The 26,962-nt window shown below is 39.5% G+C and overlaps 1 protein-coding gene across 2 annotated transcripts in view; it reads left to right on the forward strand.

Moving 5' to 3' along the window:
• dnah9 (dynein, axonemal, heavy chain 9) overlaps positions 1-26,962 on the forward strand; it is a 366,284-nt gene that overhangs the window by 177,504 nt on the left and 161,818 nt on the right. The window contains exons 1-6 of one of the 2 annotated variants that reach the window (XM_072914096.1): positions 5,907-5,967; positions 15,104-15,184; positions 16,242-16,421; positions 16,901-17,131; positions 19,597-19,791; positions 26,652-26,771. In XM_072914096.1, coding sequence (XP_072770197.1) covers positions 5,965-5,967; positions 15,104-15,184; positions 16,242-16,421; positions 16,901-17,131; positions 19,597-19,791; positions 26,652-26,771 — 810 coding nt within the window. In that variant the 5' untranslated portion in view covers positions 5,907-5,964. Of the gene's footprint in view, positions 1-5,906; positions 5,968-15,103; positions 15,185-16,241; positions 16,422-16,900; positions 17,132-19,596; positions 19,792-26,651; positions 26,772-26,962 lie in introns of those variants that run through there. The other variant, XM_072914095.1, reaches the window with a different exon arrangement.

Genomic DNA, 26,962 nt, shown 5'->3' on the forward strand with positions numbered 1-26,962 from the left:
AACCCCGCCCCCCTCAACCACGCCCACCTCAACCTCTACCCCCCTCTCCCGAATTCGGAGGTCTCAAGGTTGGCAAGTATGACTTATACAGATCCCAAATATACAAAAACATGTACCAATGGGGAGAAATGCTGTTTTGCATCATGCATCTCCTTTCAAGATTGGTTATTGAGGTGCATAATGTTTAAAGTGTTGAGTTGAACTGAATTAATTCCTAAGTTCCCTGATGGTAACGTGTTAGGGGACGCCCCTTATCCTTTTACTGAGAAGTCCACACCTCTCGCATGCGTTTCACGCTAAAAAAGAGCCAAAAGTTTAAATCTGAAAAAAAAAAGAGTTTTGAATCTGAAACAAACAAAAAAAATTGTAAAATGTAAAAAGAAAGCTTTGAATCTGAAAAAAACAAAAGCTCAAATATAAAAATATATGAAGGGAAAAATGTAAATAATGAATTTGTTCAAAATAAAACAAATGTGATTCAAAAGTATATTCAACCTGAAAAATTGGGTGCACTTATTTTTATTTTGAATACACTGATGTATTTTTCAAAATTTAACATCAAAACTTGAACTTTCATTTTCAAAGTAAATGCTATTAAGTTCAAAACTTTTGGCCCTAATTTAGCTTTATAGAAAAGCAAATGTAAACTTATGAAGATGGTCGTTGAGCAAGTCAGCACACTAGTAAGATGTTGAATAATGTAGTTGTAAACACAATCTGCTGCTTGGTTTTAAGGAACACTTTAAAAATATGGAGGTAGTTGTGCATTAGTGAAATAAATTCCTAAAATGTAGTAAAAATGGACAAAAAAGCTGATCACACGATAATACAAAAACTCACACATTGATGACTGATAGAATACAAAAAACGTGACAGACCACCAAAAAAACGAAATGTAATTGTATAGTCTTTTTACAGTTAGTTATTGAATGAAATACCCAGAATGGACATACATTTAAAGAATGTAAAATGTTCAATATTAACTATGAACAATAAAACACTTTATTAAAAACATATGAACATTGCTCCTTTTACTTCTCAGACCACCTCTTCAATTGATCAATCTTTTTTACAATAAAGCAAAATGCAACAAACACGGTAAAACATAAACACAAAAGATAAAAAACACACCCATTTTTTATTTCTTATCGTAATGGACCGCATATCACTCAAAGGTGCAGATTCTAACCATTGGAATACGTGTTATAGTTCAAGACTTACAGTAATTTGAACACTGCACTGTGCATCATATTGGCAGCTTGGAGACGTCCGACAGGCCAAAATAAAAAGCTTAACAGGCTGTATTTGGTGCGTGGGCCGTATTATGCCCAAGTCTGTGCTAGTTAGTAAAACTACCAGCATAGGTAAAAGATCAGGCTAAACATCGGGGTGGCGTCTGGAAGCCGACTTGACGAAATCCTCCAGGGTCTTCCCTGTGGCACAGCGCAGTTTATGCAAGCCAGCTGATTAATGAACCTGCTCAGAGTTTGCAAAAACACAAGACATACAAACAAACTGTGAAAACCGAGTTGATGAATTTGACTTGATTAATTACTACGCCATTGTTGTGCAGTGTAGTGGTTCACATCACTGATTTTCTGGAGCTGGCATGGTATCTATTGCCACCTAATGTGCCATACCCAGTCCCCTGCGATTGCCTGTACACCAGTATACAGACTTGTCCTCCCATGCTTCCCACACAGTACACATTAAAAGTGAGGGACAGCAAGTGAGCCTTTACTCAGCTGGAGCTGGTGCCCCTGCTGTGTCAGAGGGACTTCAATGATAAGAATGGCTATTATGGTAGCCAAACGTCGGTGCACAACACTGCTGTAGAGCTGCAAAGCTTTATTTGAAAGACCACAGTCAAGCATGCCTCTAGGGTGTTCCAGTCTCAAATGTGATGTGATTAGTGTTGGTGTTGCCTCCGAAGTGTCCATTGAGTATAGTTGTCAGGGGTGGTGAAAGGAAAGCTGTTTAAAGCTGATTTATGCGTGTTAAAACTGGGGAGAACTGTACAGTATATTATACCAACAAAGCATGCTCACATGTATTGAATATTACCTATGTCAGCCACCAATTAGTTGGGCGTGTGATCCCCACCACCCCCCCCACCTATTCATCATGTTGATGGCTCACTCTGTACTCTACTAATGTTCGACTGAAGCAACTGCACGGTACTGTCACAGCCTGGAAACGCTGCCTTGCCCGCGGCCTGATTTCCTGTCTTTTAATTAGCTGAAAGACAAGAAAGAAAAACAGTCTGTTTTTATTTCCCCTGTGCAGCATTTTGATGTTGTCACACAGTAATGCAGCTCTTTGTCAAGGTGTTATGACAACTTTGTAACCACTTTAATTTATCTTTACGGCCGTGTCCTTGATCTGAGCAAGTGTGTGCGTGATTGTTTCTGTTAGTCCACTGATAGCAGGGCTTATCCCAAATCTATCACTTTTATTCCAGCTATGCATGCCATTTATTCCGCCCTTTCCCTTTATCTTTTTGGACAGAATAAGATTTATGATGGTATAAGCTAAAAGGTCACATGCACGCTGCCTGGCCAAATCCTGCAGGACACAAAATGGCAAAGGGTGAGGCCCCTGTGTGAAGCTCATTTGTTTGGCTTACCTTAACTGCCAAATCGCATTTGTCGCATTGAGGGATTTTTGTTAAACTGGTGCTGCAGTCGGTCAGTGTGACTCAGGAGGACCTCACAAAGATACAAACATACTTGCCAACCCTCCCGGATTTTCTGGGAGACTCCCGAAATTCAGCGCCTCTCCCGAAAACCTCCCGGGACAAATTTTCTCCCAAAAATCTCCCGAAATTCAGGCGGAGCTGGAGGCCACGCCCCCTCCAGCTCCATGCGGACCTGAGTGACGTGTCGTCACCGGCCAGCCTGTTCTCACGTCCACTTTCCCACAATATAAACAGCGTGCCTACCCAAACACGTTATAACTGTAGAATGATCAAGGGCGAGTTTTTGGTTTCTTATGTGAGTTTATTGTTAGGCAGTTTCATTAACGTCCTCCCAGCGCGGTAACAACACACAACAGCAGTCACGTTTTCGTCTACCGTAAAGCAGTTTGTCTGCCGTAAACAGCAATGTTGTGACACTCTTAAACAGGACAATACTGCCATCTACTGTACATGCATATGTGACAATAACATCTACGGCTTTTAGAGAGTGCAGTGCACAACTGCTATAATATATATATATATATATATATATATATATATATATATATATATATATATATATATATGAAATACTTGAGTATTTCTGTAAATATACTCCTCCCCTCTTAACCACGCCCCCGCCTCCAACCATACCCCCTGCCCCACCCGACCACGCCGCCCCTCCCCACCCCCCACCTCCCGAAATCGGAGGTCTCAAGGTTGGCAAGTATGGATACAAATGAAACTATAGGTGCTTTTTGCAACTTCCTCACAGTAAAATGTTTTAAAGCAAAAAATATAACAACACCACCACCGGTAAGCTGATGTTACCATTAGTGGTTTAACAAAACACAGTTGTGTGACAATTGTCTATATTTTTCACAATTACAAAGTTTACCAAGGACACCACACACCCTGGCTTCCACCTTCTTTCCCAGAGCTGTCACCATCTTGAACTCAAACTTGTAATAAATAATTCTACCCATAAATGATAAATGGGTTATACTTGTATAGCGCTTTTCTACCTTCAAGGTACTCAAAGCGCTTTGACAGTATTTCCACATTCACCCATTCACACACACATTCACACACTGATGGCGGGAGCTGCCATGCAAGGCGCTAACCAACAGCCATCAGGAGCAAGGGGTGAAGTGTCTTGCCCAAGGACACAACGGACGTGACTAGGATGGTAGAAGGTGGGGTTTGAACCCCAGTAACCAGCAACCCTCCGATTGCTGGCACGGCCACTCTACCAACTTCGCCACGCCGTCCCCATACCCCCATAGACCCCCCCCTGTGCAATTTTCTACCCTAATACCCTACTGTGCAATATTACCCTTCTAGTGCAATACGTCCGACACTGATTGTTACTTTATTACTCTGGTACTCTTGTTTTGTTCTATATATTGTACAGTATTTTGTATATTGCACAGGATTGCTTATTGTTTTATTGGATAGTAGTCTGTTTATTTCAATTCTTATTTTTTATCTTTACTACTTCTTGTGTGATTTATTTTTATTCCATATTTGTTTCCACTACCGCACCTTAAGTTGGAGTCCTTAATCTCGTTATATGCAAATGACAATAAAGTAGAAATGTCCGATAATGGCTTTTTTGCCGATATCCGATATTCTGATATTGTCCAACTCTTAATTACCGATTCCGATATCAACCGATACCGATATATACAGTCGTGGAATTAACACATTAATATGCCTAATTTTGTCGTGATGCCCCGCTGGATGCATTAAACAATGTAACAAGGTTTTCCAAAATAAATCAACTCAAGTTATGGAAAAACATGCCAACATGGCACTGCCACATTTATTATTGAAGTCACAATGTGCATTATTTTTTTCAACATGCCTCAAAACAGCAGCTTGAAATTTGAGACATGCTCTCCCTGAGAGAGCATGAGGAGGTTGAGGTGGGCGGGGTTGGGGGGGCGGGGGGTAGGGAGTAGCGGGGGGTGTATATTGTAGCGTCTCGGAAGAGTTAGTGATGCAAGGGGTTCTGGGTATTTGTTCTGTTGTGTTTATGTTGTATTACGGTGCGGATGTTCTCCCGAAATGTGTTGGTCATTCTTGTTTGGTGTGGGTTCACAGTGTGGCGCATATTTGTAACAGTGTTAAAGTTGTTTATACGGCCACCCTCAGTGTGACCTGTATGGCTGTTGACCAAGAATGCATTGCATTCACTTGTGTGTGTGAAAAGCCGTAGATATTATGTGACTGGGCCGGCACGCAAAGGCAGTGCCTTTAAGGTTTATTGGCGCTCTGTACTTCTCCCTACGTCCGTGTACACAGCGGCGTTTTAAAAAGTCATAAATTTTACTTTTTGAAACCGATACCGATAATTTCCGATATTACATTTTAAAGCATTTATCGACCGATAATATCAGCAGTCCGATATTATAGGACATCTCTACAATAAAGTCCATTCTTTATGTAACAAAACATTTTATCGGCCCGTACAAAATGATCGGTCTTTACGCCGGTCAGTCACCCGGTCCCGTCAACAGGCATGCGCAGGGAGCGCGTGCACACGTACAAAAGCAGTCCAAGAGAAGCAACTAAAAATTTGCAGTCATGATGTTTTTATGATAGAATATACACTCAATGACAGCTAACGCTAGCTAACCAAATCACTATTATTAGCTAAAGACACATAAAGCTAATGCCCATGCATGTGTTACATACCTACGTAATTACGTTATTACGTAGGAGAAGCCTTAAGAGGGCTGGATGTACATCGGAAAGTTGGCGCCCTCTTGGCATCTGTGTAAATGTTGAAAACAGCCCCTTTAATTGTTAAAAAAATATGCTGTTTTTTTTCCAACAAACATGGTAAATGATTACCGTATTTTTCGTACTATGAGGCGCACTTAAAATCCTTTAATTTTCTCAAAAATCGAGAAGTGTGCATTATAAGCCGGTACGCCTAATATACGTATTAATTCTGGTGGTGCTTACTGACCTCAAAGCAATTTTATTTGGTAAAAAGTGTAAATATAAGTGTGACCGGTAGATGGCAGTCACACATAATATATACGTGTGGACTGCAAATTGACGGCTGTTCAGTAAATGACGCTAGCAAGTACCCGTAACCAAGCAACACCAAAGCTTTGATGTTTTATTGAGTATATAGAACATACACACAGTGCTGTATCAAAATCTATCAGCATTTGTTAGTTCGACTTTGGAATGCTACAAAGCCGCAATGTTTGATGGAATGCGCAGCGTTACGGGCCACCACAGTCAGACGTTGAAGAGATGGTCAGAAAGCAATGGTCTGTAAAACTTTTTGACCAAAAAAACACCATTACATGTTATTCAGAACACAAGGAAGTGTTTTAAATAGAGGGGAAAAAATCATTATATGACCCCTTTGATGCACCTTATAATTCGGTGCTCCTTGTGTATGAAAATACACATAAATAGACCTGCTCATCGGCAGTGCGCCTTATAATCCGGTGTGCCCTATAGTCCGAAACATACGGTAGAGTTTTGTTTTTTTTTCCATTTGGATTTCATATTGCCTTAGAAATGTTTCTTTAAATATGTGGGCGGACCCAGTCTCAGAAAATCACTGCAACGTTTGAATGGAAGTGTGACTACCAGGGAAGGGTTATGCACCCAAAACACAAGAGTTGTGAATGTTGTACAAAACAGGTTGTACACAAATTTACGAAAACTACAGCAAGTCGTGAATACATTACAACCAAAACAACAAAAAAATCTGAAAATATATAATAATAAAAGACTGAACATACCCAAAACTTAGCATGCAAAAGAGAGGCATGGAAAGAGCAGCACAGAGCACAGAATTCAGGTAAAATTCAGTAATGTTGGGGGTAACTATAAGGATTAATCTCCTGTGAACGCCTGTTTCAAAAAAATTTAATACAGTATATGACAAAAGTGGATCAAAGGTGTATGTCCAGTGTAAATTCTGCACATATAATTGACAGCAAAACATACATTAATAAAAACAATGCATCACAATCTTTGGAATGACAAAAGACCCCAGCGCCCGGCAGGAATTTCATCAGCTTTAGCAATTTGCCATAGTTATTTCAACAACAAACACAATGTCATCTATAATAAACACGTACACTGTTATTTTAATTAATGAGCAGTGTCTGCTTCTGTTTGCTGTGCACAAATTGCTCTTTTGGTGCCACGGAGCGCTCGTGTTTGATTATAAATGTGTGCAACATACTGTAGCTATGGCCTGTTTATTGTCTATCTAGAAAGGTCTTCTTTAATGAGCTTGTATTAAGTAGGTCATACTGTTCCCGTATATTACATTAACAATAGGGATGAAAGTTTTTGAATTGAAGTGGGGGTGGCAACTTCAAAAACACTGCTTTTGCACCCCTGTCACATTCAACTTTTAGAGATTAGGACCAAGGTACAAACATGTAACTTGGTATAAAGTCATTTTAAAGATTAGATCCCTGCTATTTGCTGTGGTTTACGTTGTAAGAAATTCTACGAAAGCTGAAAAAAAATAATGAATGATGGACACACACATAAAATATTCTCAATCTCGTGTCGTCTTTTTGATGTTTAATTTTTACAGTTAATAATTGATTTTAAATAGATTTTTGAATAATTACACGCGTATAGTTTTCAGGATGCGCCGTTTTGTGGGCGCATCCTGTGGTCTTACTCACCTTTGACAGTGTCTTCTCCCCGTCACCTTTGTTGTAGCAGTGTAGCGTGCAAGGACGGGAGTGGAAGAAGTGTCAAAAGTACCAACCTCGTCATGTCCGTTGTGTCCTGAGCAAGACACTTCACCCTTGCTCCTGATGGGTGCTGGTTAGCGCCTTGCATGGCAGCTCCCTCCATCAGTGTGTGAATGTGTGTGTGAATGGGTAAATGTGGAAGTAGTGTCAAAGCGCTTTGAGTACCTTGAAGGTAGAAAAGCGCTATACAAGTACAACCCATTTATCATTTATTTATTTAAAAGATGGAGCTAACTGTTTTAATGACATTCAGACTTTACTTCAATCAATAACGGAGCAGCATCTCCTCACCCGTGATAAACCGTCCGACCGTAACTCTCTAATAATTAAATTTCCTTGGGTGAATAATGTAAACTCACTACACCGGTATGTTTTAGCGCTTTCATGGCGAGTTTACTGACAGATATAAGTAAGAACTTTCTGCTACTTTATATTAGAAATGGGAACAGCGGAGGATGAATGTCCCATAACAAGAAGATAGAGAAAAAGAAGAAACTTATCGACTGCGGCGTCGCTACGGACTACAAAGGCGGATGCGCACAATTTTTCAGGATTTATGTAGATCCCAAATACAGATCAGCAGGAACCAGAAGGTAAAAAAAGTTGCTTTTGCATAATATTGCAAAACAAAACGCCAGATAATATGTCTTACCTTATACACACACCATAAAAATACTTGTATGTTTAATGCGCCGACAATCCATCAAGCGGTGCGGCTTCATAGCTTACCAAAGTCGTACTAAAACATTTTGATCGATTTTTGAGCTGCGTGTGTAATGTTCTATATTTTCAATGGAAGATATTAAATGTTGGTGTTGTTTACTTGAGTCATATTGCAGTCTACACATATCTCTTGTATTTGATTGCCATCTACTGGTCACACTTATCATTACACCATGTAGAAAATAAAATAGCTTCATGGTCGGTAAGCAAAACCAAAATGATTCCGTACATTAGGCGCACCGGGTTATAAGGCGCACTGTCGAGTTTTGAGGGGAAAAAAAGGATTTTAAGTGCGCCTTATAGTCCAGAAAATACGGTATATAAAAAAAACTAAAGCACCAATTTTTTTCAAGCACAAGTTTTGAGTCACTGAGTCGTGCCGAAGTGTTTGTCATGTCACACAACTTTGGCTGTGAGTGGCAAGAAATAGTACCAAGAAGAAGCCAGTGCTTGACAACCCTCTTCTAAAGTTAAAGTTGCCTGTGTAGGAACCTACTCAGTGGCCTAGTGGTTAGAGTGTCCGTCCTGAGATCGGTAGGTTGTGAAATCAAACCCCGGCTGCGTCATACCAAAGACTATAAAAATGGGACCCATTACCTCCCTCACTCAGCATCAAGGGTTGGAATTGGGGGTTAAATCACCAAAAATGATTCCCGGGCGCGGCCACCGCTGCTGCCCACTGCTTCCCCTTACCTCCCAGTGGGTGGTCAAGGGTGATGGGTCAAATGCAGAGAATATTTTCACCACACCTAGTGTGTATGTGTGACAATCATTGGTATTTTAACTTTTTTTAACTTTAACTTCTTCCCAGTGAAATAGGTACATTAAAAAAACAAGAGAAGAAGGCGGAAAGCAGTGTGCTGCCAATGTTAAGATAGCAAATTGGGCTACAAGCTGGAACTATTAATGCTGCACATCAGCCGATACTGAATTTTCCTCTATTTGAAATAAAATAAACATTTCCAATGCTCAAATTATTCGGGACCGAGCAGCAAAGGCTGTATTGAAATTATTCTGCCACTTTGATTGCATTTTTGAGGCACTTAAAGGAGAACAGCACTCATTCTGGAATTTTGCCTATCGTTTACAATCATTATAAGAGACATCAACAACAACAACAACAGTCAACTTTATTGTCAATTAATCACATGTACAAGACATACAAGGAATCGAAAATACGTTTTCAGCACAGTCCCACTGAAGAGCAGACAAAAATTACAGGGCGCCCCTTAAAGAGGTGGGAAACAGGTCAACATTTGGGGTATGATTAAAAAAAAAATCAGTTTAAGGCTGGACTCCTGGGGATGTGGTCCAGACTGAGGCCAGGAAAAAAACCTCAATAGCCATAGCACACATAAACAAGTTACAGAGAATTCACAAGACTTGCAACAAAGGGGAGAGAGTGGGGGCTACGTAAGCAGGCTGCTGCTATTTAAGCGCTGTCCAGTCATCTATCACCTTTAAGGGATTCAAGCGGTGGTGTAGGCGTGAGATGGGGCGGGGGGAGGTGTGCATATCCCCATTGTCCAGGGTGTAGTGTTGTTGTGTCTACAGGCCTGGAGTCGCTCTGCAGGCATTACGAGCAAAGTTCAACTCCCAGGTAATGTTGAAGAAGGGAGGTATGTCAGAGCGTCCATCCCTGAGGTGTCCTCGGGGAATGTTTACAGAACAGCCTTCTTCTGTTATGAGCAGCGTCAAGGCCATGCGAGGGAGTCAAATCGTAGATTTGGATTGTTGTTTTCTATGGGACGGCGTGGCGAAGTTGGTAGAGTGGCCGTGCCAGCAATCGGAGGGTTGCTGGTTACTGGGGTTCAATCCCCACCTTCTACCATCCTAGTCACGTCCGTTGTGTTCTTGGGCAAGACACTTCACCCCTTGCTCCTGATGGCTGCTGGTTAGCGCCTTGCATGGCAGCTCCCGCCATCAGTGTGTGAATGTGTGTGTGAATGGGTAAATGTGGAAATAGTGTCAAAGCGCTTTGAGTATCTTGAAGGTAGAAAAGCGCTATACAAGTATAACCCATTTATTTTTTTATTTTTTTAAGCGAGAAGACATTTTAGTGGCTTGTCTGTTCTAATCTCTCGGGGCCAATTTTTGCATTTCAGTAAGCTTCTCCATGATGTGATCGAACTTACGATTCAGTTCAAAATAGCCAAAGTCTGTGATCCCACAGCTTGACCCATTCCTTCCATTGCGACGGGCATCCTTAGGGGTCAGGACTTTGGGAAGGCCATTCTAAAACCTTAATTCTAGCCTGATTTAGCCATTCCTTTACCACTTTTTATGTGTGTTTGGGGTCATTGTCCTGTTGGAACACCCAACTGTGCTCAACACTCAACCTCCGAGGTGATGATTTTAGGTTGTCCTGAAGTATTTGGAGGTCCATCCATCCATTTTCATTTTCTAGCGCTAGCACCATTTCCATTGGCAGAAAATCAGGCCCAGAGCATAATACTACCACCACTATGATTGACGGTAGGATTGGTGTTCCTGGGATTAAAGGCCTCCAAACAACCTAGTGGTTAGAGTGTCTGCCCTGAGATCGGTAGGTTGTGAGTTCAAACCCCGGCCGAGTCATACCAAAGACTATAAAAATGGGACCCGTTACCTCCCTGCTTCGCACTCAGCATCAATGGTTGGAATTGGGGGTTAAATCACCAAAAATGATTCCCTGTTGCGGCCACCGCTGTTGCCCACTGCTCCCCTCACCTCCCAGGGGGTGATCAAGGGTGATGGGTCAAATGCAGAGAATAATTTCGCCACACCTAGTGTGTGTGTGACAATCATTGGTACTTTAACTTTAACTTAATATTGCTGGGTATTGTGGCCAAACAGCTAAATTTTTGTTTCATCTGACCACATAACTTTCCTCCAGAAGGTCTTATCTTTGTCCTTGTGGTGTCAGATGAAACAAAAATTGAGCTGTTTGGCCACAATACCTAGCAATATATTTGGAGGAGAAAAGGTGAGGCCTTTAATCCCAGAAACACCATTCCTACCGTCAAGCATTGTGGTGGTAGTATTATGCTTTGGGCCTGTTTTGCTGCCAATGAAAGTGGCGCTTTACAGAGAGTAAATGGGACAGTAAAAAGGAGGATTACCTCCAAATTCTTCAGGACAACCTAAAATCATCAGCCCGGAGGTTGGGTCTTGGGTGCAGTTAAGTGTTCCAACAGGACAATGACACCAAACACACGTCAAAAGTGGTAAAGGAATAGCTAAATCAGGCTAGAATTAAGGTTTTACAATGGTCTTCCCAATGTCCTGACTTAAGCGTATGGACAATGCTGAAGAAACAAGTCCATGTCAGAAAACCAACAAATTTAGCTGAACTGCACCAATTTTGTCAAGAGGAGTGGTCAAAAACTCAACCAGAAGCTTGCCAGAAGCTTGTGGATGGCTACCAAAAGCGCCGTATTGCAGTGAAACTCGCCAAGGGACATGTAACCAAATATTAACATTGCTGTATGTACACTTTTGACCCTGCAGATTTGGTCACATTTTCAGTAGACCAAACTCATAATCGAACCAAACTTCATGAATGTTTTTTGTGACAAACAAGTATGTGCTCCAATCACTCTATCACAAAAAAATAAGACTTGTAGAAATTATTGGAAACTCAAGACAGCCATGACATTATGTCCTTCACAAGTGTATGTAAACTTTTGACCACGACTGTACATACATATACATATATGTACACATATACATATATATATTAGGGTTGTACGGTATACCGGTATTAGTATAGTACCGCGATACTAATGAATAATTGTCAGTACTATACAGTCTGTGAAACGTACCGGTCCCAAACCCGCGTCGAACTCACGCCGTGTCATTGCTGGTTTACGAGTAGACTAGCATGTTCGGTAGCACACAATCACGACGTACTTACAAGCGATGTTCCCTCTAAGGTGCGCGCCTGTGCAATTGCGCACTGCTCAAGCGTCCTCTGCGCACGGCAAATCTATGCCACGCACAAAATCAAATAAAAAAATAAGCGCATAACAATTTTCGACATGACAGGGACACGACAGAGAAAACAGTTTTTGTCATCATTGTTCAAATATTGTAACGTCTGTTGGGACGCTTTGAGGACATGAATTCCATCGATCACTTTGCTGAGCAACACTCTTTATTGTCGGCCATAAACACATCACCAAAACATTAGTAAAACAAATTATATCTAGCAAAAGTGGTCATTTTCTGCAGTACAAAGCAGACCAAAACCAACTTTGTTACATCAACAGCAGCCGCTCGCTCTTTCTCACTTGCGCCAACACATGCACATATGGCACTTAGCCAGTGATGCGTTTACAGCCACACAAAAAGTCAGACAACTCCAACACCACACATAAAGTGTAATTCCAGGTCGTTACACTATGATTTACCAATTAAATGTGTGCTTATTCTTGTGTCATTTATTAGGAATCTTAATTTATAAATATTAATCATGAAATGCTGTTAGTATATTAAATAAATACTAATAAAAATATATTTTTTACAAACAGGAAGTTGCAGGAATGTACACATGATCCCCTGCTTACATCTCACTGTGCAACATGTGAATGTTTTATTGGGAACTAAATGCAATGTCTGAAAGGGGTACAAATTATTTCCAAAACAGGACCTCCACCCAGACAAACAATACAATACATGATTATTACATTTTAACAGAAGTGTAGATAGAACATGTTAAAAGAGAAAGGAAGCAGATATATTAACAGTAAATGAACAAGTAGATTAATAATTCATTTTCTACCACTTGTCCTTAATAATTTTGACAAAATAATAGAATGATAAATGACACAATATGTTACTGCATACGTCCGCAGACTAATTAGGAGCCTTTGTTTGTTTTACTTACTAATAAAAGACAAGTTGTCTAGTATGTTCACTATTTTATTTAAGGACTTAACTGCAATAAGAAACATATGTTTAATGTACCCTAAGATCTTTTGTTAAAATAAAGCCAATAATGCAATTTTTTTGTGGTCCCCTTTATTTAGAAAAGTACCGACAATATATATATATATATATATATATATATATATACAAAAATACAGAAAAAAATAAAATAAAAAAATAAAATATATATATATATATATATATATATATATAAATATATATATATGTATATATATATATACATACATAGGCTTCTGCGTGTGATTCGATATACACCAACAGACCAAACACCCCTATGCCATTCTGGGTGACTTTAATTATGTTACTTTGGACTGAGTTTTACCTAGTTTCCACCAATTTGTGCACTGTGCAACACCGGACTGTAAAAAACTGTGGACCTACTGTATGCTAATTCAAAAGATGCAAACAGTGCCATTTTTCTACCCCCTGGGACGGTCTGATCACAATTTGGTGCTACTAACACCTGCTGTGAGGAGGCAGCCTGGTTCAACAAAATCTGTGCAGAGGTTGGGCCAGGAGGCATGTCTGGCCCTGCATGACTGTTTTGAGACCACAGACTGGGACGTACTCTGTGAGCCTCACGGGACTTACATTGACAGCATTACAGACTGCATCACAGAGTACATTCATTTCTGTGAGGACTCCGTCATTCTTACAAAAACTGCTCACTGTTATCCAAACAACAAGCCCTGGATCACCAGCCAGCTAAAGGTGCTGCCGAATAAAAAGAAGCTGGCCTTCAGATCTGGTGATAAGTAGGAGTTGAGGAGGATACAGTGGCAGCTTAAAGTTAAACTGCGGGAGGGAAAAGGAGGAAGTTGGAGGCCAGACTCCTACAGAATAATACTCGGGATGTGTGAAAGGGCATGAAAGTGATCACTGGCTTCAACACCAAAGCCAGTCAGCAGGAAAGGGGTGCAGATAGAGCCAAGGAGCTGAATTTGTTTTTCAATATATTAAGCACTGCACCAACTGCTGGCCCTCCCCCCACCACTTCTGTCCTCAAACCTCTGCAGACGAATAAGGCCCCGTTTACATTAAACCGGATAAGGTTATCCAGGGTAAATCACACCTAACCTTATCAGTGTCCACACACAACAATGCCACTGTTTAAGACCCCAGCCCCCCTCCGTCCGCCGGCGCAACGTGACCTAGTACACATGCGCGGAAAAAAAAAGAAAAAAAATCCACCTGAGCTGAGTCTGCTCCAAGCTCTCCAGTAGATGACTTTACTTCACTGTGAAGTTGTTATTTAAAAGAGCTATATTGTAAATAGTTTGCTGTGCATTTTACATTTGTTTGCTGTGTTTTGTATATCCATCCATTTTCTACCGCTTATTCCCTTTGGGGTCGCGGGGGGCGCTGGAGCCTATCTCAGCTACAATCGGGCGGAAGGCGGGGTACAACCTGGACAAGTCGCCACCTCATCACAGGGCCAACACAGATAGACAGACAACATTCACACTCACATTCACACACTAGGGACCATTTAGTGTTGCCAATCAACCTATCCCCAAGTGCATGTCTTTGGAAGTGGGAGGAAGCCGGAGTACCCGGAGGGAATCCATGCAGTCATGGGGAGAACAAGCAAACTCCACACAGAAAGATCCTGAGCCCGGGATTGAACCCAGGACTGCTCAGGACCTTCGTATTGTGAGGCAGATGCACTAACCCCTCTGTCACCGTGCTGCCCCTATATATATATATATATATATATATATAAATACATAAATATACACATATATATAATGTATATGTTATATTTTATATTGTTATATATTATGGTACATTTTTAGTCTATTTTTTACCTATTGTTTTGCCCTCTTTTTGTGCCCTTGTGAGCATTATGCTTTTCCATCCTTTGTTACTGAGCTACTGTGTATAACAATTTCCCTTGTGGAGCATTAAAGTTAGTCTAAGTCTAAGTCTTGCTTATTCATCCGCAGCTCGGCAGTCTTGGTTATAGCTTTGACTAATCTCCCCCTCTTGACCTCCTTCTTTTCCTGTTTCTTCGTCTTGACAGGTTGACGACCTCAAGGCCAAGTTAGCGGCCCAAGAAGTGGAACTCAAGCAGAAGAATGAAGATGCCGACAATCTGATCAAGGCAAGAACATTGGCTTGCAAGCAAAATATCACAGATAAATGTTGATATTTTCTTGCACTTTAGCTGGCTCAATCTGTCCTGAGGTATTCTGTGTTGACCCCAATACAAAGAGGGTCCTTGTTTTGCTCAAAGAAATGAAATCTTGGGTTGCTCCTTCCATTCACAATTGTTTTTTGTGAATGGTTTTGGAAACACTTATAAAAGACAGACTTTAGATAGTTTGAAAAGTTTTAAAATTGACTCACTGTCCTTCAATATCCTGGCACATGTCTAAAATAATTGTTTTTTGCCATTACTTAATGTGAGTGCATATGTATGGGGATATGTGACACAGACAATATATACAGTGGGGGAAATGATGATTTGAAAATCTCCTGCTGATTTTATAAGTTTACTGTCTACAAAGATATTAACAGTCCATCATTTTTATGGTAGGCTTGCTGTGGGCTACAGACAGAACTGATACAGACATAAAGCTCCCACCCCCAACCCCAAAAAACACAATATTAAAAGAGGGTAGAAAATGGATTGCTGGATGGATTTGAATTAATTCATATTTGACTGAAGGTGATAAATATTTGATTCCCTTCTAACCAACAAGTATTCTGACCCCCAAAGATCAGCTAAGTGTCCATGAAGCACACAAATTTGTCAGGCAACCTTTATAAAAGTACTGTGTGTATATATATATATTTACCGTATGTATATGTATATATACTCTATGTAAATAGTTATGTATTATATTGTCATGGCCATGTGGTAAAATGTAATGAGATTCAAAATAGGATCTTTACCAAATGTTTTGATGACACAGTCAAAAATGCATTAAATAAGCAATATGTGTATAGTTGTGGCTATATATTGCAGTGGTGTAAGCGTGCACAGCATCACAGTGGGAACTGAGAACTGTAGGAAATAAATACGATTATATTATCATGCTACAATGTGTATGGTGTCAATTAGTAACTAAAACTCTACGTTAAAGAATTGAAAACAATCAATGCTATAAAATGTGTGTGCCTCTAACCCAGCAATAAATGTAATGTGTTGGTCCCAGGTGGTTGGAATAGAAACTGAGAAGGTGTCCAAGGAAAAAGCAGTGGCTGATGAGGAAGAAGAAAAAGTGGCGGCTATTGCTATTGTGGTCAGTGGCAAGCAAAAAGACTGTGAAGAGGATCTGGCTAAGGCTGAACCGGCTCTGACTGCAGCACAGGATGCACTTAACACTCTCAATAAAGTGCGTCATATCCTTTCATTCTTTTTCTCCTTCGTCATGCTTTTTTTATATTTCCTTTTTGAGCTTTAGTGAAATAGGTGATGTCCACATAGGCCCTTAAATGTGAGATCACATTTTTTTCAATCGAATCTTTGCTAAAAGAATGTCTGCTGTGTGTTCTGCTGGCATTTTAGTTCATCTCCTAAAATCCATATAGCTTTTTATTCCGCCTGGGGGATTTGAACAAAAAAAAAAAAAACACTTTACATTTAGAAGGTTCTCTCTGTTCAAACAAGCAGAACAGACAGTTCAATCACTGCTTTCTGAAGCTCTCTAAAAATGTCCCAGTTTGAATTATCTGCTGTCTGCTCAAAGTTAGTGCAGGTTCATCCTCTTTTTATCCCCTTCTTTTTTTTAAGCAGACCACTAAGCCATACAAGCATTCAATGCATCCAGGTCTTTAATTTTGCACTGCATGCCTCTATTTTCACCCTCTGCAGAACAACCTGACGGAGTTGAAGTCATTCGGCTCTCCGGTGGCAGCGGTCACCAACGTCACGGCGGCCGTCATGGTATTAATGGCGCCTGGCGGCAAAGTCCCGAAGGATCGCAGCTGGAAGGCTGGAAAGGTTATGATGGCAAAAGTGGACGCGTTTCTTGATTCCCTCATACATTTCAAAAAGGAGAACATTCCAGAAGCGTGTTTGAAAGCAGTCCAGCCTTACTTGCAGGTGAGTTTTATTGTTCATTGAAGTTTGGCTACCTATTTTGAACAAAGCAGAAATCACTGTTAAAACTAACTGTTACACCATACATACCGGTAATACAGTACAAGTACATCTCAAAAATTGAAATATTGTGAAATACAGGTAGTTCAATATTGAAAGTCGTGGTTTCACACCATAATCAGCTAATTGCTTCAAAATGGCTCCAAAGGTTTCTTGAGCCTTCACATGGTCTCTTGGTTTGGGTCAGTAGACCACATAATCATTGGGAATAATGCTGACTTGAATTGATTAACGTGGACTTAAACAAGTTGAAAAACTTATTCGGGTGTTACCATTTAGTGGTCAATTGTACGGAATATGTACTGTACTGTGTAAACTGTACTGTTTAATATAATGTATTCTCTTCATTTGTAATCTACTAATAAAAGTTTCAATCAATCAATTAAACCAGTGTCCAGTAGACAGTCGGTGACACCCTCCACAAATGCGCCTACATTTTTTAGTTTTTTCAGTCAGCTATTGCAGTCATATTGCGGTCACTCCAAAAACGTTCGGCCACGACTGTTAACTTCACCTTTAATGTCTAACTCAGTGGTTCTTAACCTTGTTGGAGGTACCGAACCCCACCAGTTTCATATGCGCATTCACCGAACCCTCCTTTTTTTTTCAAATTCAAGACAAAGTTATATGTTTTTGGTAACACTTTAGTATGGGGAACATATTCTAAGTACCAAAGACTTAATTTAGAGTTTTTTGGACACTAGGGAAACATATTCTAAGTAACAAAGACTTAATTTAGAGTTATTTGGTTAGGGTTAGGGTTAGGGTTAGGATTAGAGGGTTAGGGTTATAATAAGGCCATGCCGAATAAAGCATTAATAAGTACTTAATAATGACAAGTTAAGAGCCAATATGTTACTAATTTGCATGTTAATAAGCAACTAATTAATGGTGAATATGTTCCCCATACTAAAGTGTTACCATATTTTATTACTGGTGCATAAAATGAACCGTGTATGAACATCACCTTGTTCAAAGAACAAAACCAACACAGTGCATAAACTCACAACAAATTACACAACTGCAAACCAGCTGTTGCCGTATCCGTAATACGCCGATAGGGAAAAGTTTTTATTCACACGATGAGTCGGGTGTGTCTTGACCTACGCCGAACCCCTTAGGCCGACTCACCGAACCCCTAGGATTCCATCGAACCCAGGTTAAGAACCACTGGTCTAACTCAATCAATCAATCAAAGTTGACTTATATAGCCCTTAATCACAAATTTCGCAAATGGCTGCACAAGCCACAAAGATCACAAAGAACTATCTCAAGAAATTTTAACAGTAGCAGTAAAGTTATACACAACAATGTCCACAATTTTAACACAAGCAATACTACTTCAGTAAAACAAATACACCTTTTTGTAGACATATGAACACAAAATAGTGAGTAATGAAGTATTGGTTAAAATCAGAATAACAATACATCCATTTAGAAAAAGTTGATGCTGAAATCAAGTTGAATTTTAGCTAAAGCAAAGTAGCAAAACAATAAAGTAAATGGCATTTTTGTAATAAGGCGAAAACCTGGAACAAACAACAAAACTCCCAAATATCGTGTAAAATATTTATTTCTTCCAGAACTTTGCTGTATAAAGCTTGCGTATTTGTCACACAGGCTCACGCTACCCTGTGAACAAAATCCAATCTGCTTTAGAGCACAGCCTTTTGTTTCAGAAACAGTTTAATGATTTTAAAGTGCAAAAGATTGAAGACTTAAGGTAGTTTCAAAATAGCATTGTAAATTCTGTTTCTGGTGACACCTTTGGCGGTAAAGGTTTTTTAATAAAATCATTTTTAAATGTTTGGCATGCCGGATTAAAAAGCTTTATGAGCTGTATATGGCTCGCAGGCCATAATTTGCTAATTCCTGGGCTGGAGCAATGCATGTATCTGTGCTGTACACTTTTCGGGGTTAACGGTGCATCAATCAATCAATCAATCAATGTTTATTTATATAGCCCTAAATCACAAGTGTCTCAAAGGGCTGCACAAGCCACAACGACATCCTCGGTACAAAGCCCACATAAGGGCAAGGAAAAACTCACCCCAGTGGGACGTCGATGTGAATGACTATGAGAAACCTTGGAGAGGACCGCATATGTGGGTAACCCCCCCCCCCCTCTAGGGGAGACCGAATGCAATGAATGTCGAGTGGGTCTGACATAATATTGTGAGAGTCTAGTCCATAGTGGATCCAACATAATAGTAAGAGTCCAGTCCATAGTGGGGCCAGCAGGACACCATCCCGAGCGGAGACGGGTCAGCAGCGCAGAGATGTTCCCAGCCGCATGGTAGCAAAAGTCATCAAACTGTGTTTTTCTAACTAAGTGCGGCAGTGTGGTAGTGTCTTTTAAGCCTCACTGTATGAATTTCACTAACCTCCTATGTTTTCAACCCATGCAGGATCCAGAGTTCCAACCAGAACTGGTTGCAGCAAAGTCAAACGCAGCAGCAGGGCTTTGCTCCTGGGTTTTGAACATAGTTAAGTTCTACAGAGTTTATTGCGAGGTGGAGCCCAAACGTCAGGCTCTAAGTAAGGCCAACGCGGAACTGGCTGCTGCTCAGGGGAAACTCGCCACCATCAAAACCAAGATCAATGTAAGACATGACATAAACTGTAATTGCATCAACTAGGGAATTGTGCAGTTAATCTGTTAGGAAGACGCGTTTTATGTGAACTGTCAAAATTCACAACAGACATTATTCAAAAAGAGTGTTGTGTAATGTTTTGTTTAAGTTTGGACCCCAGGATGCAGAGACAGAGGCAGTTTGTTCTTATTTGTAGACACAAGTAAATAGGTAATGAAGCATAGTATTGCCTTCCTATTGGAAGAGGGCTTTTCATCAGTAAAGAAAGCATGAACAGCCGTTTAGTTGCAGTGAGAGAAAGGTGGGCCAACAGTGTAATCACTTCCAAGAAGATGCACATAGTGACTTTGTAAAGCCAACATAGGCCTGACTTTTCCCTTTAAAGGGGAACTGCACTTTTTTTTTTAAATTCGCCTATCGTTCACAATCATTATGAAAGACATGACAACAGATGGATTATTTTTTAATACAATCTAAATATTAAATAAAAGTCCACTTACAGTGGAGCCAATGGGAGCTCCACTATTTTGCCCATAAAATCCAATAAATAACCATTCAATAAGCGACAACAATACTCAATTTACGTTTTGTGACTTGAATATTAACCAAGTATTAATGATAATGATTATAAGCACTAACGCAGACAAACTATTTATAGCGGCGACGTGATCACTTCCTGTTTCCCTATGTTTACATCATTGAGTGGTCTGCTGTTTCTTCGCTTCCCTGCTCCCTGTAAGTTTATTGTAGATCATAAATCATGCCTCTCACTTGCACAGAATACGTCTGAGTAGGTATTCTGACAAGTTGGGACACTTTGACAGCCATTTAATACCCGGAACTAGTGAGGACGACACGGAAAGTCGCTCGGTCCCTCCCGCCCCCACCCTTTTTCCCCGTGAGCATTATGAGTCATTCTTCACCTAAATGGGAATATATGAACATCCCAGCAGTCGGCATTTTAATGACAGCAGACATTGTACAGTAAGTGACATTTTATTATTTTTGTTGGCTCTCATAACGTCTGCAGTGAGTAATAATCCGTGATGAAGAAAAAATAACAGCAAACGTTTTTTTAAATTAATGCACCGCGTTTGCTTAAAATGATCACAATACGTAAATATTAAATGTTATTATAAATGTACCCGTTATCATAACGTATATACTTACATCATGCATATAAAACCCGAATGGGAATGTTTGGATGTTTTTTTTAAAGGCTTTGTAGGCAGAATTTAACAGCTTCCATAGGCTCCATTGTAAGCAGACTTTTGATTGCATTTATTTAATATTTAGAATGCAAAAAAGTAAAAACATCTAATAAATCATATTAATTGTGAACAATTCCCCTTTAAAGGTGTTGTTTGCAACCTGCTCACAGTTGCATTTTTCAAAGCGAAAAATATAACAAGAACACCATTGGCTGGCTTGTGTAACCATTAGTGGATTAACAGAACACATATGTGTTCAAATGATCTACCTTTTTCACAATTATTAAGTTTGTGTAGTGACATTTTTACCAGCCTGAAAAAAACAATCTGTGTTTACGACTGTCTCTCACCCGGTCTCGTCAACATGCACGCGCAGGTAGTGCGTGCACACATACAAAAGCGGTCCAAGAGAAGCAACAAACAAATTGCAGTCATGTTGTTGTTATGATAGGATATACATTCAATGACAGCTAATGCTAACTATCCAAATCGCTATTATTAACTTACAACACTTAAAGCTAATGCTTGTGCATGTGTTACGTACGCATGTAATTATGTCATTACATCCCAGAAGCCTAAGAGGGCGGGGTATACTGTGCAAAGTACATTGGAAAGTCAGCGCGCTCTAGACATCTGTGTAAATGTTGCAAATGGGCCCTTTAAGTGATTATGGATGGTATCAGGGTTTTTAATTCTGATATGGGCTACAAGGGATTTTTTTTAGATAACATGTGCACTGATCGGTTTTCTAATGGCCATTTGCGGCAGAATTAAAACAGCTGTATTGCCCATCCACGTCCTTGTTCAGATGTGCACGTGTCATAATGATCTCTCATCATCTCTTAGTTGCGAACAAAACTCACAGCTAACAAAACATATATAAAAGGGTTCAATGAACAACACTGTGACAACACTACAAATGGTGGCCAGTAAAGTCAGGCTCTCAAATTAAAAGCATGCCTGGAAAATAACAGTTTCACCACAGTCACGTGTAAAAATGTCAGCATGGAAAATATAATAGACTGTGTTGACTGTGTGTAGTGAATGGTGCTCTGTTGTTCGTCATTGTGTAAACTAGTCCTTTAAAGTGGGAACATAGCCACAAAGGCGGCGCAGGTTCATTTTGTTTCTCATGCGTGTGATTTGTTGATGTCAACTATTTGATGCCACTGAATGCCAGATGGCTTGGTTTCCTTTAGCCTGATCAGTTCAGTTTATTTCGAACATGCATACGATACAATGTAATGCATCACATATTTCTAATTGTTTCATTACAGCACGTCCGAAAAGGAGTAGGATTAGCAGAGTTTATTTAATCATACCCCTTTTCATACCATAGCAATTTTATCCCATTTCCTCGTTATCTGTTTGTAACAGAACAGTGAATAAATAAAAAATAAAAAAATAATTTACCATAAGTAAGTAAGCAAATTAAATAAATTAAAAAAACAATTAAATACATAAATAATCATTATCTCAAAAAAAAGGTTCAAGTTGTTTTATCGTAATTGTTCTTCTTTGTACTCTGTAACCACTTGTAGTTTGAACAGTCTCTTAAACTGAATCATATTGGTGCTTTGTTTGATTACTGTGCTTAATCCGTTCCATAATTTAATCCCACATACGGATATACTAAAGGTTTTAAGTGCTGTACGCACATACAAATGTTTTAAATTAGATTTTCCTCTAAGATTATATTGCTCCTCTTTTGTCGAGAAGAATTGTTGTACATTCTTGGGTAGCAAGTTCTAGTTTACTTTATACATCATTTTAGCTGTTTGCAAATGCACCAAATTGTTGGATTTCAATATGTGTGATTCAATAAATAAAGGGTTTTAGTGTTCTCTATATCCAACATGTTGTATTATTATAATTGATCTTTTTTGTAACATCGTTAGTGAATGAAGTGCACATTTGTAGTTGTTTCCCCATATTTCTGCACAATAACTCAGATATGGTAACACTAGCGAGCAGTAGAGAATATGAAGTGATTTTTGGTCCAGAACATATTTTGCGTTTCATTATTGACGTGTTTCTTGCTACTTTATGTTGTATATTTTTTACATGAGGTTTCCAATTCATTTTTATCATCTTTTATTACACCCAAAAATTTGTTTTCTTTTACCCTTTCAATTTTACTCTGTCTATTTGTATTTGTGTGTGACTTTCTCTTCTACTGTTACCGAATAGCATTATTTTAGTTTTACTGAGATTCAAAGATTTTTGTAAAACCATCTTTTTGATTACGGTAGTTAAATTCTTCTGTTATTATTTGTATTCAAAATTTTAAAAAAAAGTACCACTGATAGTCACACACACACTAGGTGTGGTGAAATTACCCTCTGCATTTGACCCATCCTTTTGTTCCACCCCCTGGGAGGTGAGGGGAGCAGTGAGCAGCAGCGGTGGCCGCGCTCAGGAATCCTTTTGGTGATTCGACCCGCAATTCCAACCCTAGATGCTGAGTGCCAAGCAGGGAGGTAATGGGTCCCATTTTTATAGTCTTTGGTTCTGTGTGTTCTCTACTGAACAAAACACACTTATACCATCTGCAAATAATACTAACTTAAAGTCCCTTATAAATTTACAAATGTTGTTTTTATAAAAATTTGACAATTGTGGTACACCACAAGATATTTTCAGCTCTGTAGACGTGTGTTCGCCTATCTTCACGTATTGTTTCCTGTTGGTTATGTAGCTTCTTAACCTGTTAGCCTGCTCCCCACTATTTGTACTATTTAGTTAGCTCTCCTTTATTTTTTTGTCCCTTGCTACGCCGTGTGAGCTGATTATTCATTGTTAAAGACTTTATTGATACTACATGTTGCCACATTCTTGCTTCCTGCGGTAAGCCTAGCAGAACGTGACAGTTCCATTTTCGTAACAGAGAGGTTTGGCTCGCATTGATGCGTATGTGTTTTTGACGTAACAATGTTTACGTAATTGTGACAGCCCTCGTTGATACATATACTGTACATAAAGGTTATACTACAAAAAATTTAACCTGCTGAGGCAAGGTAAACCGTTTTCAAGGTCAGATATAGCCAGTAGGTACACACAAAAGTACATATAAACTACCCTGGACTCCAAACTGTTTGATATAAGCTACAAAAATAGATATACTTGACCATATAAAAGAAACTGGAGGAGATACAATGCAATGCTCACAATTGGACTTTTCAACAAAGTGCTGAGTGAAAAATGGCTTGTCAAAAATAACTTAGTGTGGATGAACCCTGTATACGAGGGGTGTCTTCTGATTGTTTCCTTTGTTTAAAAGCACATTCTGAAAATGTACAAATCATGTTTTTTTTTACAATTTCATGTTGCGGTTATTAGTGTTGTATCTTAATTTGTTTATTTCATTTGTATACAAAATTATGTGATAATGTGTATCAGTCAAATAGGTGGAGTTTAGTTTGGCAGTTTTAAGATACCCCCATTGGTGTTAATTTTTGATCTATCAGAAAATGAGGTAAATAATGATATCAATATCATTGTACAGGATGTTGTGAATGTAATTTACTTATAGAAAATGGATGGATGGATGGATGACGTAGTAACATCATGTGGTTTATTCTGTACATACATAGCATCATCTACAACAACTAGAGATGTCCGATAATATCGACCTGCCGATATCATCGGCCGATAAATGCGTTAAAATGTAATATCGGAAATTATCGGTATCTGTTTTTTATTATCGGTATCGTTTTTTGGTTTTTTTTTTTTTTTTTTTTTTAATTAAATCAACATAAAAAACACAAGATACACTTACAATTAGTGCACCAACCCAACAAACCTTCCTCCCCCATTTACACTCATTCACACTCATTCACACAAAAGGGTTGTTTCTTTCTGTTATTAATATTCTGGTTCCTACATTATACATCAATATATATCAATACAGTCTGCAAGGGATACAGTCCGTAAGCACACATGATTGTGCGTGCTGCTGGTCCACTAATAGTACTAACCTTTAACAGTTAATTTGACTAATTTTCATAAATTACTAGTTTCAATGTAACTGTTTTTATATTGTTTTACTTTCTTTTTTATTCAAGAAAATGTTTTTAATTTATTTATCTTATTTTATTTTATACATTTTTTTTAAAAGTACCTTATCTTCACCATACCTGGTTGTCCAAATTAGGCATAATAATGTGTTAATTCCACGACTGTATGTATCGGTTGATATCGGTATCTGTTATTAAAGAGTTGGACAATATCGGAATATCGGATATCGGCAAAAAGCCATTATCGGACATACCTAACAACAACATTTGTGAATTTGGACCCAATCCATCCATCCGGTTGTCCCTCTTGGGCGGAAGGCGGGGGTACACCCTGAAAAGTCGCCATCTCATCACAGGGCCAACACAGACCTACAACATTCACACTCACATTCACACACTTGTTTCATTAATAACACATGAAGTTCGAAGGGATACCATATTTTTCAGACTATAAAGCGCACTTAAAATCCTTTAATTTTCTCAGAATATCGACAGTGCGCCTTATAACTCGGTGCGCCTAAAGTACGGAATAATTCTGGTTTTGCTTACCGACCTCGAAGCTATTTTATTTGGTACATGGTGTAATGATAAGTGTGACCAGTAGATGGCAGTCACACATAAGAGATATGTGTAGACTGCAAGATGATGGCAGTAAACAACACCAAAACTTAAAATGTACATAAATAGTGTTGAGACACTGCACATAGCTCCGCCCCCTCTAAAATTATGCGTGCTCTTGCAGCAGGGAATACAAATTGCTATTCCGGCATCCAGTGGACACATTTAGAACAGAAGTTTATTTCATTAAAAAATGACAACTCATTTTTATAGTCAGCAAACTCATCTCGCGGGCCGGATTAAACCTGTTCGCGGGCCTATTTCGGCCCTCGGGCCGTAGGTTTTACAACCATACTGTATATAAATGAATAACAATTGGATTGCGCAGAAGAAATAAGATAAAAACAGCCAAAAGCAAAAGTGAAGAAACAATTCAGGAGATGAATTATTTTATCAAGGGTTTGACTACCAGCTGACACTTGAGCGCCACCAGTAATGATATACTTCCCAGCAGTAATACAAAGCTGCTGTAAGTGCTATTAGGGCTTTTACTGTTCATTAATCAAAACTAAATCCATCAGCCTAAAACCCCTATTGATAAAAGCAGCTGTAAATAATTGTTTCTCAGTGGCGCTTGACATTCAGCACATCAAAGTGCCGGAGAGCCCCAGCAGAGCACAGCGCTCGGGGTGGGATGGGATGCTGCGGCAGCCACTGCCGCCTGCGTCAAAATCCTGCAGAGCGTAGAGCGACGGCTGTTAATAAGATACAGCGTCTGTCCGTCATTTCTCAGCACCCTGTTGGATCCGTTGAGTTGAAAGTGACTTCGGGGGGAATTAGCAATCCTCAAACTAATCTGCTGAACTGTGCATATGCGCAATAATCCTGTTTGTCCTTGTGCTAATTGTTTCCACATGAAAAATAAATCCATAGTGGACAGAGTGACGAATTTCACCTAACTTTTCACTTCATCCCAAGTTCGTGTCACTGGAAGACGACAGTGATTTATTTGTGTCTTTAAGCCCATGCTGTACTTTAACAAGTGTCAATGTTTGTTCTTTGTGTGTGCGTGTTTGTATATCAGCACCTTAATGAGAACCTGGCCAAGCTCACAGCAAAGTTTGAAAAAGCTACTGCAGACAAGCTTAAGTGCCAACAGGAAGCAGAATCGACCACACACACCATTTCCCTGGCCAACCGCCTGGTGAGCATATCCCTTTCTCTTCATGCATTAGATCAACACAGCTCTGTTTGGTCGCAGTGGGGGTGAAAGAGGCGGTCACAGCACTTTTTGGGGTTTGCGAAATGTCAAAAATGAATGGGAAAAAAACATACCATGAAGAAAAAAGTGGGTCTTCTCCATTACTTGCTTAGGAGTCATAGAGATTCATTTTG

This window comes from Nerophis lumbriciformis, linkage group LG11, assembly GCF_033978685.3.
Source record: "Nerophis lumbriciformis linkage group LG11, RoL_Nlum_v2.1, whole genome shotgun sequence".
In the NCBI taxonomy this organism is placed as follows: domain Eukaryota; kingdom Metazoa; phylum Chordata; class Actinopteri; order Syngnathiformes; family Syngnathidae; genus Nerophis; species Nerophis lumbriciformis.